The 16721-nt window shown below is 38.3% G+C and overlaps 1 protein-coding gene across 1 annotated transcript; it reads right to left on the bottom strand.

Annotated features, from left to right (window-relative positions):
- Nucleotides 1–7981: 7981 nt before the first annotated feature.
- On the bottom strand, nt 7982–16249 carry LOC118575203 (zinc finger protein 844-like; the record flags this gene model as incomplete). Its single annotated transcript, XM_036175851.1, is given in 4 exon segments — nt 7982–8167; nt 13698–14689; nt 14858–14955; nt 16189–16249. Coding segments are annotated over 4 exon segments (1281 nt in total), but the record flags the coding sequence as incomplete, so codon positions are not given.
- Between the last annotated feature and the right edge of the window lie 472 nt (nt 16250–16721).

A 16721-nucleotide genomic window follows, 5' to 3' on the forward strand; every position in this document is an offset into this window, starting at 1 on the left:
TAACGCCAGCCACCCCGTTGGGTGCGAAGAACGTGCCAGCTTCACACAGCCCCCAGGACGCACCGGACGGTGGTGGTCCCTTTCAGAAATATCTCAAGCTGCAGACGTGGGAGGTGGCTGGAAATCCGGGCCCGCAATGGGGGCCAGCGGTAGCCAGTAAAGAAAAGGGGGAAAACTCACCAATCAGTAGCGGTGTTGCATGCGGATTTGTGCGACCAGGCTAATGGAGAGTGGTCTGTCGCGAACGGAGCAGAGTTCCCGGTGTGTATAGCGCAGTTTCCATCCCGGTTCCCGGGTTTCCAGACACAGAGCGCCCGGAAGCGCCCGTTTTTGCACGGCACCAATGTTAGTAGTTATTTGGCGCTAGGAACACGTCCCGAACACGACAAGACCACGGGAGAGTTTTATTAAAGAGGATAGAGGTGACAGGCCTGGGTGAAACACACGTGGGGAGAGAGAGACAGAGAGAGACTGAGAGCCTCGCGCAAGATGGCGCCGGCTTTTTAAAGGTTGGGCCGCACATGCGTACAGGGACTCCTGTGGGTACTCCACGCATGCGTGTAGATTACATGGCTGCGCGCGCGCTTTACGCAACCACGTAAGGCCACAGAGTCCCGGTCCCGCGAGATGTCTGACCCGGAGATGGCTATTCTACACCGGAAATAGTTAGGCGGTCCGCCGGGCAAGCCCAACCGTGTAATTGTCTATCAGTAAGCTCTCCCTTTGCCTGGTTACCCTAGCTCTGGCTAACAAGTTCATTTTTTTTTGAGACAGGATTTCTCTGTATAGTTTGTGGCTTTCCTAGAAGTTCCTCTGTATCCCAGGGTGGCCTTGATCTCACAGAGATCTTCCTGACTATGCCTCCCAAGTGCTGGAATTAAAGGTGTTTGCCACTGCCCAGCTCCAAGTTCATTCTTTTACCAGCACCAGAGCCTACTTCCTTAGAATTGTGCTGTACACTAAAGAGCAGTTGAGATACACAGCCTCATGCTCTGAACAACTACTGACTTTTTCAAATATACAATGGTAGCAGTCATAGATGGACTGCCTGAACCACATTATGTGAGACATTCTAATCAATCCATTTTCTTCATACATAGATTCATTCTACCAGTACTTTTCAGTTAGAGAACCTTTAATAATGCAGTTTTTTTTCCTTCACCTGCACACTGAGGAAGATGTGCTGGCTAAGAATAGTGTTCATAAACCCAATTTTCATACTTCAGTTATCTAAATATTAAACTATCCATGAAGACTACTCTGTATTATTATTTATTTGCCAACAATATGCTCTGCACTTCTGGAATAAAAATCCTAAAGCAATAGCACTATTTTCTTGGTTGTGATCAAGTTCCTGCATTTGTTGGCTGGTAGTCTGAAATCCCTATGACAATAAGGTACAAAGTACCTTCAGTTCACCTGATGACAGCAGTAAATCACATAATAACATTCTCCTTGTGTGTCTTTAAATCTCTCTTTAGTTGTTAATATTCCCGAGATCCCTTTTATCTGTATGACAAGGAATCACTCTGCCCCATATAGTTTAGTAGTTTGCACAAGCTAGCTACCCACATTGTGTCCTGGGGGAAGAAGGGGAAGTTCCCATGGAGAGCAGGAAGAAAGCAGGGTCAGCTATTGGAGCCAAGGGCAAGTGCTGTTAATACAGGAATCTCTGCTCATTTAGAAAAAGACTTTGGGGTGGAAGGGAGGGTCAGGAATGATTGTGCTGTGTCTTTAAGCACACTGTAACCCTGTGGGAGGTTCTCTTGTCGCTCAGGTCTCACTATCCAATCAGGCACTCCAGGTGATCTGCCAGTCAGAAGTTGGGCAGGGTCCTTCAGGCCACTGGCTTCAGATTTGGCTTTGAAGAAGAGCTGGTTCCAGCAGTTTTGTGTGGTGTGCTGTGAGTCCTTCTTGTGAGTCCTTCTGCAGGGATCTGTGTTGAGAGCATGGCTTTCACTTACGCCCTCAGGCATAGATTAGGAAAATTCTTGTGCCTTGGACCTTGGACTAAGAAGCTTTCCCTCAGGGCCTGGTTTACTGATAAGAAAACAGCTCCTTCCTGAAAACCAAGAATATGCTTTGGATTGCTAGCAATGGTCTGGAACCAGGACATTTGTGGTGGGGTTACTTCAGGTTCTGAGAAACCAACTCCTTCCTGAACATGGGGCTATATTTAACAGTCTACAGTTCATTGTGGGCTTAGTCAGTAATGTTCTTTTTTTTTTTAAGAATTCTTTATTTATTGCCAGTCAGTGGTGGTTCATGCCTTTAATTCCTGCACTGGAGAGGCAGAGCCTGGTGGATTTCAGTGAGTTTGTGGCCAGACTGGGCTACCAAGTGAGTTCCGGGAAAGGTGAAAAAGTACAGAGAGAAACCCTGTCTCAAAAAAACAAAAAAACAAAAAAGGAATTATTTACTTATTATGTATACAGAAGAGGGTGACAGATATAAATATAGATGTTTTTGAGCCACATTGTGGGTTCTGGGAATTGAACTCAGGACCTCTGAGTCATCATCTCTCCAGCCCAGTAATGTTCTTGAGATGGCCTGTTTTCCCTTGTGCAGCATTGCTTGATTAGCCCCCTCTTTGAGTATGTCCCATTGTATGATACTTTCTAGTACTTCGCCATTCCCTTTCATTTCACCTCTGGAAGTAGTATGGAAGGTGCTATTCTTCTTAAGAAGCTTAGGTGACACGAGACATATTTTGTGTAAGACCTCCACACCCCAGCTTTTGTATTTTCTACCTTATACTTTTCCTCTCTTTCTCATCTTTTGTGACTTTCACCTCAGAAGCCTGTCACTGAAGAAGATCCTGCTGTTTCACATTACTGGGGTACTTATGAAATAATTTTGGAGCTGGGCAATGGAGGTGCATGCCTTTAATCCCAGCACTTGGGAGGCAGAAGCAGAAGGATCTCTGTGAGTTTGATGCCAGCCTGGGCTGCAGAGTGAGTTCCAGGACAGGCTCCAGAGCTACACAGAGAAACCAAGTCACAACAACAACAACAAAAGAAATGATTTTGGAAATGTATTTGCTGTGTAAGTCTCCCCTCTGTCTAAGTGAGTAGACTTGTAGACTTCTGTCCTATTTAAATAGCTGAAAGTATAACCTGAAGACTGAACCTGAATGTCACAAGGATGATTAGCATATGTGGAATGCAGAATCTCTTCTATGTTGGCTCTTCTTTTAGCATTAGCTGGAGATGGATGCACACTATCCTTAAATAGAATTTTTCTTCATTTATCTCTGAAGTGTGTCGAGGGATTTCTCCCTTGGAAAGCATTTTAATACTAGAACAGCTGCATTTCAGTCCTGTTAAAAAATGTTTCTGAAACAAGCTCTCTTATGTTGACACAAGAGGCCTTAGTCCTAATCTGTTGCTCTCTATGGTAATGACTTTCCTGTACTCTATATTACACATTAAAAATCTTAAATTAAATGATTGTATCACTTCAGAGTTTCAAAATTATCCATTTGAGTCATGTAGTTGCATATCCATTGCAGTAAAAACAAAAAGATTTGCATGTGGAACATGGTTTCTCCCTTCAGACCAGAATAGAAGGGGTAGTTCATTGTTTACACTGCTGGGGGAACCAGGGTAGGCCATGAGTTGATGGAGTCACCATTATGACAGCAAACCAGATTGTAGCAGGGGGAGTGGTTTTGTAATTTCCCAGCATGTACTGATTGATGATTTGTGAATGAAGACAAACCAGACTGGTTGTTGTAAAATTTGGGAAAGTCAACTTGCACCAAAGAATATTGAATTTTCAATTAGGAAACTCCTATGCAGATAAGTTCAGCCCTGCTCAACACAGTTATGTACACTCAGAGGTTTGAGAAAAAGGCCATTGACTGTAACTCTGTTTGTCAGGTTACAGATCACAGCAGCCAACAGTGTATTTGGGAAAATCAACCTCTCTGTTATTAATGATATTCCCTCTACTAGAGAATGGTCCACTCTTTTTTAAAGTCATTATAGCTAACTTTTTTTTTGACACAAGATTTCTCTGTGTAGCTTTAGAGACTTTCCTGGAACTCACTCTGTAGCCCAGATTGGCCTCGAACTCACAGAGATCTGCCTGCCACTTTTTCCTTAGTGCTGGTATTAAAGGTGTGTGACACCACCATGTGGCATAGCTCAGTTTTTTATCTTGAAAAATACATAATTATGACGTTAAAAAATACCACTTATCGCTATTATTTTGAACATGTTTAAGGGCATTGCTGCTTTTATCTGTTTGTTCCTGCTCTCTAATGTGTCTAGGTTATTAATTGTTTCATTCCTTTTCTCTCAAGAGCTGTTGATTATTGATTTCTGTGTAGAGCAGTGTCTCCTGTAGCACAGGCTTGTTGCCTCCTGCTATGTAATTGAGAATTTCATTGAACATCTAAACCTGCCTCTGCTGCCCAGTGCTGGAAAGATAGCCAATACCTCTTTCTTGGATGGGTCTAATATGAAGGAAAAATGGATCAGTTACTGAGTGTCCCCCAGTCTCTCTGGCTTTTTGCAAGGACATAAACATGAAGAAGGACCTGTGCAAGAATTGAGTTCACTGAAACTCTTTGAAGCTAATGATTTGAAAGTGCAGAAAAGGAGGGAAAGGACAGGGTGAGAGCTTTTCATTTTTCCACTGTATTTGAGAACAGCAATGTGGAGTAATGTAATCAATTTTTGGTGATCCACAGATGTTCTGAGTGGCCACTTCTTGGGGTACACTGACTGGCACATTCAGTAATCTAAATAAAGGGCTGACCCTATCATGAAACAAAATTACTGTAGTTACACTTGTTTAACTGAGATTGAAGATCTGGATAAAATAGTGTAGCCCTGCCTAACAGGACTGCTATTTTCCTTGTTTAAGATGTGTAGCCTCATGGAAATAAATGCATGTGAGTAATCCTTGTTTTTTTTTTTCATACACATCCCTAGTATCTGGAATACATGGTCATGAATTCTATTCCAACTCTTCCAAATAATTCTTTGAGATAATGTATCCATGGTCTCTTTCTTACCTGCAAGCCCTACCATTGACCACTAATTGTTTTCTAATTCATGGCCTGTTTTTCTTTAACAGTCACATAGTAACAGCAGTTACTGTTTGAGTGTGACCTGTGTTTGGCTGCAGGACTTCCCAGGTGTGAATGAAAGGTTTTGCTGCACTGGACAATCTGTGTGTATTTGTACACACAGGACTGTGTGCTTGGGAAGGAGAACAAGAATTACTCTGGGAGGCTAGAAGAATTTCAAACATGCAGATTTTCCAGATAAGGGTCCTGTCTGCCCCTAAATTGGAAGGGCAGAGCTGAGAAGGCCTGTGCTATCTGTGTCATTTGATCTCTGATCACCCAGTTGGGGACCTGCCTCTGTCCTGAGTCTGAGATGGGTGGCCTTAGCTAATGTGGGACCTCAGGAAATTATTTTCTGTAAAGTTAAAATACCAGAAAACTTCAAGTGAATCTCTCTAATTTTGGTGGAACAGCCTTCCTCATCCAAATCATTTTTTATTATTAGCAAATGAGAGAACTGGCATGCACAATATGAGTGATGACCAGAGATTTTTTTAATCTTATAGTTCTTATTAAAGGACTATGATATATATTTGTAGGTGTGTCTTTGTGTCTTGATTTTGTCAGTGGAGCTATCTATTTTCAGTTTTATTGGCATCTAATTATATTGTTTCTCTGGAAAATTATGAACCTTCACCAATTTTTGTGTTCACAAAAATTTACATTATTATGTTATGATTACCTTGATGTTTTTTGTTGGTTTGTGAAATTTTTGTACAGAAAACTTAGTTGTTGTTTTTTTACCTTTGAGCCTTTTTTATCCTCATTCCTAGACATGTCTGTGTTTCCAGTTGTTGCTATCTTCATATTTCATTTGTTTCTGCTTAAATGATTGATACAGTTAATTAATACATTGATTTTGAGTTTCTAATACCTTCTGAGGTATCATTGTCTCATTTTCCTAATTAGCTTTTGCTATCAACATGATGTAGCCAAACCCTTAATCTAACCACAAACAGATCCCTAACATTTAACCCTAACCCTAAATGTTGTGGTGGAGCAAGGAATCCTGGGAAATGAAGTACAACACAGTATGAGGCTGTAGAGAAAGGCAACCTAAGATATGAAGTCCACAAGGAAGTGAGGGCACAGAGACAGGCATCCTGGGAAATGAGGTCCAAACAGTGATTCTATAGAGAAAGCCATTATGAAAATTCATGTAAATAATATACTAATGGTACAGAGAAAGGCATGCTGGGAAATAACATCCTTAATTTCATGGTGCTATAAAGAAAGGCATCCTGGGAAATGGAGTCCAGAATTTTGTGATGGTTTAGAGAAAGGCATCCTGGGAAATGAGCTCAACAATAGTGATGTTGTGGAGAAAGGCATCCTGGGAATGATGCTATAGGAAAAAGTAACCTAGGAAATCATTCAAGAGGCATGATTGGAAATGGAGTTTATAACATGTGACCACAGCAAGGCAACATGGGAAATGAAGTCCAAAATGTAGAGATACCTAAGGCTAACAACTTAACCTTGACTGCCTGACCCTGACCCCCTGACCCTGATCCCCAGCGTCAAACTGTCCAGAGCACAAACTAAATCTACTTATACTATAGAGATAGTCTTCATTGGAAATGAAGTTCAAAGGTTGTGTGGCTCAAGAGAAAGGCATTCTGGGAAATGAAGTCCATATGTACTAATGTTCTAGAAAAAGGCATTCTGAGGACTGAAGCCCAGAATGTTGGGAAACTCTAGAGATTGGCATCCTGAGAAATGGTTAAATAATGTACTGGTGGTATAGAGAAAGTCATTCTGGGAAATGAAGTCCATACATAATGATGCTCTAAAGAAATATATCTTAGAAAATGACATCTAAATGTAGTGATGGTAAAGAGAAAGGCATGCAGGCTAATGATGTCTGAAATACAGTGATGCTGTAGAAAAAGAAATCATGGGAAATGAAGTCCAGGATATAATGATGCTCTAAAGAAAGTCATTTTGGGAAATAAGTTCCACATTAAGTGATGCTGTAGAGAAACTCATAAGGGGAAATGAAGTCCAAGAGTACTGATGCTAGAAAGAAAGGTGTCCTTGAAAATGAAGCCCAGAATGGACACATGCTATAAAGAAAGGCATCCTGGGAAATGAAGGCCAGAATGTACTGATGTTATAGAGAAAGATATCTTGGGAAATAAAGTCCAAATGTACTGATGCTAAAACAATAAAAATAAAAATTAAAGGGGCATCCAGGGAAATGAAGTTCAGAATTTGCTGATGCTGTAGAGGAAGGCATGCAAAAAACTAAGTCCCATATGTAGTGACAGTGTAGAGAAACGAATCTTAGAAAATGAAGTCCCACATGTAGTGATGCTGTCAAGAAAGGCATCCTAGGAAATAAAGTTGAAATGTAATCATGATGTAGACGAAGGCATCCTGGGAAATGAAGTGCTTATGTAGTGATGCTATAGAGAAAAGCATCTTGGGAAATAAAGTCCATATGTACTGATGCTCTAGAAAAAGGCATCTTGGAAAATGAAGTCCATAATGTAGTAGTGCTATGAAGAAAGACATCCTGGGAAATGAGGTGCATATGTAATGATGATATAAACAAAGGCAACCTGAGAAATCAAGACAGAGTGTACTTATGCTATAGAGGAAGGCATCATCAGATATGAAGTCCAGGATGTCCAAGTGCTGTAGAGAAAGGCTTCCTGGGAATTAAAATCCAGAAAGTAATGATGGTCTAGAGGAAGTCATTCTTGAAATTAAAGTTGGAATGTATTGCTGCCATCCTGGAGAAAGGCATCCTGGGAAATGAAGTCCAGCATGTTGTTTGTAGAAAGTGTTATGAAAAGAACTCATTCAACATGCAAGAAAAAGACAAAAAGAGATATCAGTATATCGTTTTTATCCACAAACAGTATTTATTATCCAGTGTCTATTTTCCATTATCTTTAAAGAAAATATGTTTTCAGAAAGAACAATATTTTATTGTTTTAATATTTCAGCTAATCTTATTTCAGCATCAATGAGACAGCTCTGTTAGAAATGTCTGTGTTGCACAAGACTGTGAACTCATCTTGATCACAATATGAAGATGGATACAAGTAGACCCCACAAAGTTGTCTTCTATTCTTCACATTTCTGTAATTGCCTAAAAACCATAGTTATATTACACACATACACGTGCGTTCGCACACACATACAGATACACAAGAATTTTTTTAAAGTAAACGTCACTGCTATTGCATTATCTGGTACCTCTATAACTCCCTTAGAAGGCAATACTTCAAGATATTACGCCAAATGGATAACTGTTGAGGACCTGAAGATGCATGGAACATCAAATAACATATACATATATAAGGTACATCAAGTTCTATTGTGAAATATTCAGTTGATTACTGATTAACTTAATTATTAAATCCCTTCCAAACAGATAAAAGGGTTTCTTTGGATACACACATAAGTATTTAATATTTTTATATTCTCTATTAAGTACTTTAACATAGACATTGATAAAATATATTGAGAAAAGAATTACTCTTGGAAGTAAATCATCTACCCTTTGACTTATACTCAGGAGAATGACACATGAAGATCATTAATTCATAATATATATACCCATGACTAATAACTAACATTCAAGAAATTCTTTCATATTCATTTGTTGATCTGAGAAACATCTATGAACAAAAGTTTGGTCCTCTGAGTAAACCATATAAATTTCCACACACAATAAAAGGAAAAACAAAAGAGATAGCAATACATCATTTTACATGCAAATAGGAATTATCATTCATTTTCTCACACTTTCCTTTATCTTTCAATGAAAATATGTTTGCAATCTGAAAAGACAGTATTTTATTGATTTCATATTACAACTAATCTTATTTGAGCATCAATGAGACAGCTGCCTTTCTTTTTTTTTTTAATGTGGAGCTGAGGATTGAACCCAGGGCCTTGTGCTTGCTAGCTAAGTGCTCTACCACTGAACTAAATCCCCAACCCGGAAATGCCTTTCTTGTGCAAAGATGTAATGTTATTTTGATGACCATATCAAGTTGGACAAAAGTAGACCTCACAAAGTAAATCTCTTTTCTATTACATTATCTGGTATCTCTGGATAATTGCCTTAGAAGATAATACTTCAGGATGAAGTGCCAAATGCATAACAGATGATGACATTAAGATGTATGTGACTTTAAATAAGGTATACATTCCCTAGCACATCAAATTTTATAGTGAAATATACAGTTGATTACTAACTTACATTTCTATATCTCTTTCAGATAGATGAAAATAAAATGTTTCTTTGATACTTACATGAAGTATTTAGTAATTTTTATATTCTCTATTAAAAATTTTCATGGTAACATCCTAAAAAATATATCTTGTAAGTAAATTGGTTGCAACAACTCTGGGATTGGTCCACGATTTTGACATAAAATCAGGAGTTTTGCAACTCAGGAAACATGTTTTGACTACCTGGGGAGTCAGGAAACACCTTGAGCTGCTTAAGACAGGTCTGACAGCTGGAACTGCAATTCCAGCACTTGAGGGTGAGTTATCCTGCAGACCTCAAGCTGCTCTGTCCTGAAGGTGTTCTGAACACCTGGAGATGTTTATCCCACCTCTGATGGTTGTAACTGCAAGGAGACAGTTCAGTCCTGGGGGGCATGTTAATCCAGATACCTCAATCTGCTCAAAATAACAACTCTTCCCTGAAGGTGTCCTTGACACCTAGAGATGTTTAGCCCAACCATGGAGGGAAGATTTTCTGGCTTCTCAGGAAACACAGGCTTGGGACTGCTTCAGCAGGGAAGGGTATGCTGACTGTTCAGGAAAATCAGGGCATCCTGACTGTTTGGGAAAGTCAGGCTACATCTGGTGTGATGGGAGATGGTCTACCCGCTCTTCTCCTGGAGAGATGCTACAGCTGAGTTTGCTCAGCTCCCACTTAATAGGGCTTCCTTGGCCCTACTTCTCTGGCCAAAGAAATTACAAAAATGTACCAATCTACTCTGGCTCAGGAGAAAAATCTTGCTTTTCAGCTCTTTTGCTCTGTCTACTCAGCAAGGATCTTCCATTCAGCTCCCCCTTCCTCAAACCACTATAAGCTATCTCAGCAAAGCTTTTCTGTTCAGGTCTCCCTTGCTCAATCCACTATGGGATATCTCAGCAAGTTTCTTCTATTCAGCATCCCCTTGCCCAATGCAACTTGGAATGCCCCAACAAGGTTCTTCTGTGCACCAGTGAATGAAGGTCTTCACACCCAAAACACTATTGATAAAGAAATTGATTAGGAATAAGGAGTCCAGGAGAGTAGCTGTTTCTACAAGGGTGGAGAGAACAACTCTCAATTGACCAGGCACAGCAGTTTATATAGGATGTTTTGGGGATGAATTCAACCAATCAGTTTTCTTTTTTTCTGCTCAGAGAGAGGCCAGTATTGTGGGCTAGGGACAGAGATGGTCCTGATTACAGAGACAAATAGTTTTCCTTTCACTGGTCTTTCTTGGCTTTTTGACACTACCTTCAATGCCAGGGCTCATCTCTTTCACTGACTCTGATGCTAGGGACCAAGAATGTTATTTTGGCACCAGTTTCAGAGTCAGGGCATGTTTCCTTGTTTCATTTTTCTGGCTCAGGTCCAAAACACAAGTTGTGTTTCTTTCCCTGGTCCTGGGTCCTAAGGACAGGATTCTACTGTCCTCTTCTGTGATTGGTTGGTTTCACAAGTCATTTGACCAGGGGCAGAGATGGCTGGCTTGAGCCAAACTGTTTTTCATTCACTGGGCATATCTGAGCCATCTTTTTCTAGTTCTGGATTCCAGGGTCATGGTGGATTTCTTTTGCCAACTCCTTACCCCTACAGTTTTGACAAAACAACAATCAATGGCAGTACATCATCTACACTTAGAATTGTACTCAAGGATCATATATTCTAATGTATACATGACTAATTACTGACATTCAAGCCAGGCTGGATAACAAACGTTTCAAGTGCATTTGTGAATATTAAATATTACAAATACAACCATTAACAAAATTCCATTACCCTTATACAAACACCCTTACTTGGAAAGTGTGATCACATACTGCCTGAGAGTTAAAGTAAAACGAATTACTTCCATGATAGCTATTCCATTCTATACAAGGCAACAGATAAATACCTCTGAATAAGGAAAAGTGTAAAAAAAAAAAGATGAACAAAAGCCACAGAAGGAATAGAAGGACCACAAAATAAACTTTACTAATTGAATTTGCCACATATATCCCACATTTCAAAGTCTTTCTCATATGCTGCCAAATAGAAGCCACAATGGGTTCCTCACATCGGTTTTAGTGATACTTGATAATAATTTATTTACTTCAAATCTACAATGAAAAGACTTAAGACAAAGTTTTTTTTCCTTTGAAACCTAAAACAACTGTGATACCTGAAGTGTTAAGCAAAGTTCATTCCCTGGACCAAGATCAGGTATTGGATGACTTCCAGTAATTCTTGCAACAAGAAGCTCCAAGGGTCTAACCTACTTGGGAACCAGAATGCACATACATATATCCAGAGGAAGACACAAACACACACACACACACACACACACACACACACACACACACACACAATAATTAAAACAGAAACAAACCATTAAAATAATTATCAATCATGAATGTTTTTCTGTTATCATTCTCGTAAAATGGGTTTTGAGGCATCTAAAAGATTACAGAGTTTTTCTCCATCATGAATTGGTCCATGTAATAGAAAGCAAGCATCAAGTTTTGAAGTCTGAGTAATCTATCATATTCAGTCTGTGATATCATTTGAGAAAATTTTGAAAATGGTACACTGCAGGAAGAAATCAGTCATGAGGCTTGTCCTGAGCATTTACATCTGCACACAATTTCCAATTTACACATTTGCTTTATGCTGCAGGACAAGAAGTTGAATTCTTAGCTGCCTATTTTAGCTGCCATATCTCACACTTGTTTCCATGCTACTTTTAAGAGGTTCATGTATTGCTGTGGAACCCAGGGCCAAATTAAAACCTTTTCTAAGTTCACATAGATATGTTCTATCATCAAAGCAACAGAAAAGGCATATCTATGAAATTTTAGACCAGAATTCATTATCTCATGTATTTGAACAGAGGTATGAAATCTAAAAGGTTATTTTTCATTTAAATTTACAGGCCTTTTGTCCATATTTGTTGAAATATGTAAACAAAATAAAAAGAGATATTATAATGATTGATCAGATTATTGACACATTTTAGATTTTTTTCCAAAATAATTCATTTTTTGAAATTGGATTTAAGTATGTTGGCTGAGGATCATAACAATTTGTATATAGTCAGATTTCCTTTGGTATGAGTTTCTTTCAGATCTTCAAAGTATAATGTCATATTGAAATGCTTTAAGAGACCAATTACACCCTAAAATTTTACAGTTACAGGGTTATTTGTGTTTTTACTAGGCATTACCACATTGATTATACTCATAGGGTTTCTCTCCAATATGTGTTTTTATATAGGGTTGTGCAAGGGTTTTACCACACTGTTTAAATTCATAGGGATCTTCTCAATTATGTGTTCTTTCATGAAATTGAAGAGTGTTGTGATGTACAAAGGCTTTACCACACTGATGAGAATTGTATGGTTTCAATCCTGTATGTGTTCTTTTATGTCTTTGAAGATGAGAGTGATGAACAAAGGCCTGTAAAACACTGATTACATTCATAGGGTCTCTCTCCAATATGTGTTCCCTTAAGTACTTGAAGATGACTGGGCTGTGCAAATGCTTACCCACATTGTATATATTCATAGGGTGTCTCTCCTGTATGTGTTCTTTCATGCAACTGAAGAGAATTGTGATGAGCAAAGGCTTTACCACATTGTTTACATTCATAAGTGTCAAAGAGAAAGATGTCAGGAACCAAACATGAAACGTGGAATAGTATTAGCCAGGCAAGACAACAAGTTACAAGACCACTGCCCTTCCCCAGAACAGTAACACCTGTTGACTAACCAGAGGCTCCCAAAGATAAGAAGACAATTCACAATCAGGTGTCATGACAACCAAGCGGAAAGAGCATGCCATTGTCAGGTAGCCTAGCAACAAAATAAATGGCCCCTTTCCAGTGACCTTAGCTGACATCTTGCAGTTGCACGATCTGCACTTCTCCCATGTACTGCACCCCTTCTACTCCTCTTCTCCTTCCCTCTTTCCTGTCCCCTCCCCTACAATGCTATATAAGACTTGTTGAGAAAAATAATATTTGCCGCTTCATCAGAATCCTGTCTTGCTCTCGTCTCTCATGTCCCCTGTTCCTTTCATTTGCTCCAACAGATGAGTTGCACCCTTTGAAACCTGGCTTGCTGGGGCACATAGGGTTTCTGTCTAGTATGTGTTCTCTTATGTACTTGTAGATGACTGGGCTGTACAAATGCTATCCCACATTGTATATATTCATAGGTTTTCTCTCCCGTATGTGTTCTTTGATGCAAATGAAAAGAATTGTGAAGAGCAAAGGCTTCACCACATTGTTTATATTCTTGAGTTTCTATCCAGTATGTGTTCTTTCATGTAATCGAAGAGCACTGTGTCGAGTAAAGGCTTTACCACAATGATTACATTCATAGGGTTTATCTCCAGTATGTGTTCTTTTATGTACTTGGAGATGACCAGGATGTGCAAAGGTTTTACCACATTGTTTACATTCATAGGGTTTCTCTCCAGTATGTGTTCTTTTATGTACTTGAAGATGACTGGAACGTGCAAAGGCTTTAACACACTGATTACATTCATAGGGTTTCTCTCCAGTATGTGTTCTTTTATGTACTTGAAGATGACTGGAACGTGCAAAGGCTTTACCACACTGATTACATTCATAGGGTTTCTCTCCAGTATGTGTTCTTTTATGTACTTGAAGATGACTGGAATGTGCAAAGACTTTACCACACTGATTACATTCATAGGGTTTTTCTCCAGTATGTGTTCTTTTATGTACTTGAAGATGACCAGGCAGTGCAAAGGTTTTACCACATTGTTTACATTCATAGGGTTTCTCTCCAGTATGTGTTCTTTTATGTACTTGAAGATGACTGGAACGTGCAAAGGCTTTACCACAATGATTACATTCATAGGGTTTCTCTCCAGTATGTGTTCTTTTATGTACTTGAAGATCACTGGAATGTTCAAAGACTTTACCACACTGAGTACATTCATAGGGTTTGTCTCCAGTATGTGTTCTTTTATGTACTTGAAGATAACTGGGATGTGGAAAGACTTTACCACTCTGATTACATTCATAGGGTTTCTCTGCAGTATGTGTTCTTTCATGCACTTGAAGATAATTGTGCTGTGCAAAGGCTTTACCACATTGTTTACATTCATAAGGTTTCTTTCCAGTATGTGTTCTTTCATGTAATTGAAGAGCACTGTGTTGAGCAAAGGCTTTACCACAATTATTACATTCATAGGGTTTCTCTCCAGTATGTATTCTTTTATGTACTTGAAGATGACAAGGCTGTGCAAAGGTTTTACCACATTGTATACATTCATAGGGTTTCTCTCCAATATGTGTCCTTTTGTGCATTTGAAGAGTACTGTTTTGAGCAAAGACTTTACCACACTGATTACAATCATAGGGTTTCTCTCCAGTATGTGTCCTTTTATGTACTTGAATATGATTTGGTTTTGTAAAGGCTTTACCACATTGATTACATTCATAGATTTTCTCTCCAGAATGTTTTCTTCTATCTAATTGTAGAATCTTACAATGAGAAAAGGCTTTGCCACTTTGATTACACCCATAAGGTTTTTTAAGGTTATGTGTAGTTTCATGCCTGTGAAGATGACTGTGCTGTGCAAAGGTTTTACCACAATGATTATATTCATAGGATTTCACTCCAGTATGTGTTTGTTCATGCCTTTGAGGATGACTGTGACATAAAAAGACTTTACCACACTCAGTATATTCATGTGCTTTCACTGTAGTATGACTTCTTTTATGCCTGCAAGAACAATTGAAACATTTAAAAACTTTATCACATTCATTGCATTGCTGAGTCTTTATATCTGCAAGAATTAATTTTACAATTTGGTCTAAATATAAAGAGAAATGAGGTCTTAAGTTTTTTATTTAACATGTTATTTACACTCCTGTTCATCCCCTGCATTAAGGATGGGTTTGCATATTTGAACATGCATGTGATGATAAGATCCTTTATTACTGGCTCATATTTATGGCATCATTTTTCTTTGAGGATTTTCAAATATTTAAAGAGAATTTGGAGAATTTGGACACTTACCTCATTTATTCCATTGATTAAGTTTCCAATACTGTAAGTCCTGCTACATGTTCATCATTAACCAGGACAAACAGAAGCATTTAAACAGTCTTAGTACTCATAGGGCATTTTTGTGGTGTGCTTGTTGAACTATTCTGAATGAAGTTGGAAACCTTGTTGTTTGTAAACTTGAATCACATTCAACAAGTTATATTCAAAATTGAACTATGATATATCTTCTAATTGTTCTGAGATTGAAAGATGTACATTGCTTCTTTCCATATTCTTATGTTCATAGAGCTGGTATCATGAGTGACATATGATATAACATATAAAGAAAGATTAAAAACAATAATATTTTCACATTTCATTTACAGTTGGACGTTCTGTTCCTCATCAACATGTGGTATAGGGAATAATGTTTCTCTACAACCCCCCCCCTTAACTCTTGAATCTAACTACCCATCTAACTAAAATTAGCAAGACAGAACAACTATATAATTAACTATATTATAGACTATTTGCTTATTTCAAGGTTGAACATATAATCTCATCACATATTTAATGAGTATAATTTTATTATATAAATGCTATGAAACTAAGTGGATTGTCAGTTGTAAACCATAGCTTTGGTAAAGCTTTATTCAAATGTTGATTTCTGTTAAGCCATTGATTTTTGTGTTCCTTCTTAAAAGAATCACATGCAAACACAATTCACTTTTCTGCCATTGAGGTACATGTGTTTACGAGCATTTATTGATCAACAATGTATTTTAAGCGGTGATTATTTACCCTGCTTCATCTAATTAAAACTTCCAGATTAATTATATATATCCAGAAGCCCATTTCTATCAGCTTTCACAAGAAAATTACCTTCCATGTTTTTGAGAACTTTGACAATGTTCTTCAACTTTAAGATCTTCCCAATTGTAGCCTAAGATATAGGACAAGAATCATATATGAATTATTACAAGAAACTGAAAATTTTACATTAATATCTTCAGATATTCTCAGAATGAAATCTGACTTATTCAGCTCATTCTTTCACATTCTCAATCAGAATTGTAGAAGAGCATCAAAATCAATCAATAGGCATCCCCTTCTTTAAATATGAAGAAAATTACAGTATTACCTATAGCAATGAGCATATAGGTCTCCAGCATCACCATCTTGTAGAGATTCTTTCTGGTGAGCGGATCCATTCAATTGCCCACTCTTCCTGAGTGGATGTTGAGCATGCACATCATTATAGGTCACATGTATTCTAAAATATGCCATACATAAATGTGCATCCAGATTAAAAAGCATGATATAACATTGTAATGGGTTTTTCAGTAAACAAATCTCTGAGTTATCTTACTCTTTTGTTTTTTGATACAAGTTTAAAGTGCAATGGGTTCTTAATA

The sequence above is a fragment of the Onychomys torridus genome, unplaced genomic scaffold, assembly GCF_903995425.1.
Source record: "Onychomys torridus unplaced genomic scaffold, mOncTor1.1, whole genome shotgun sequence".
Taxonomy (NCBI): domain Eukaryota; kingdom Metazoa; phylum Chordata; class Mammalia; order Rodentia; family Cricetidae; genus Onychomys; species Onychomys torridus.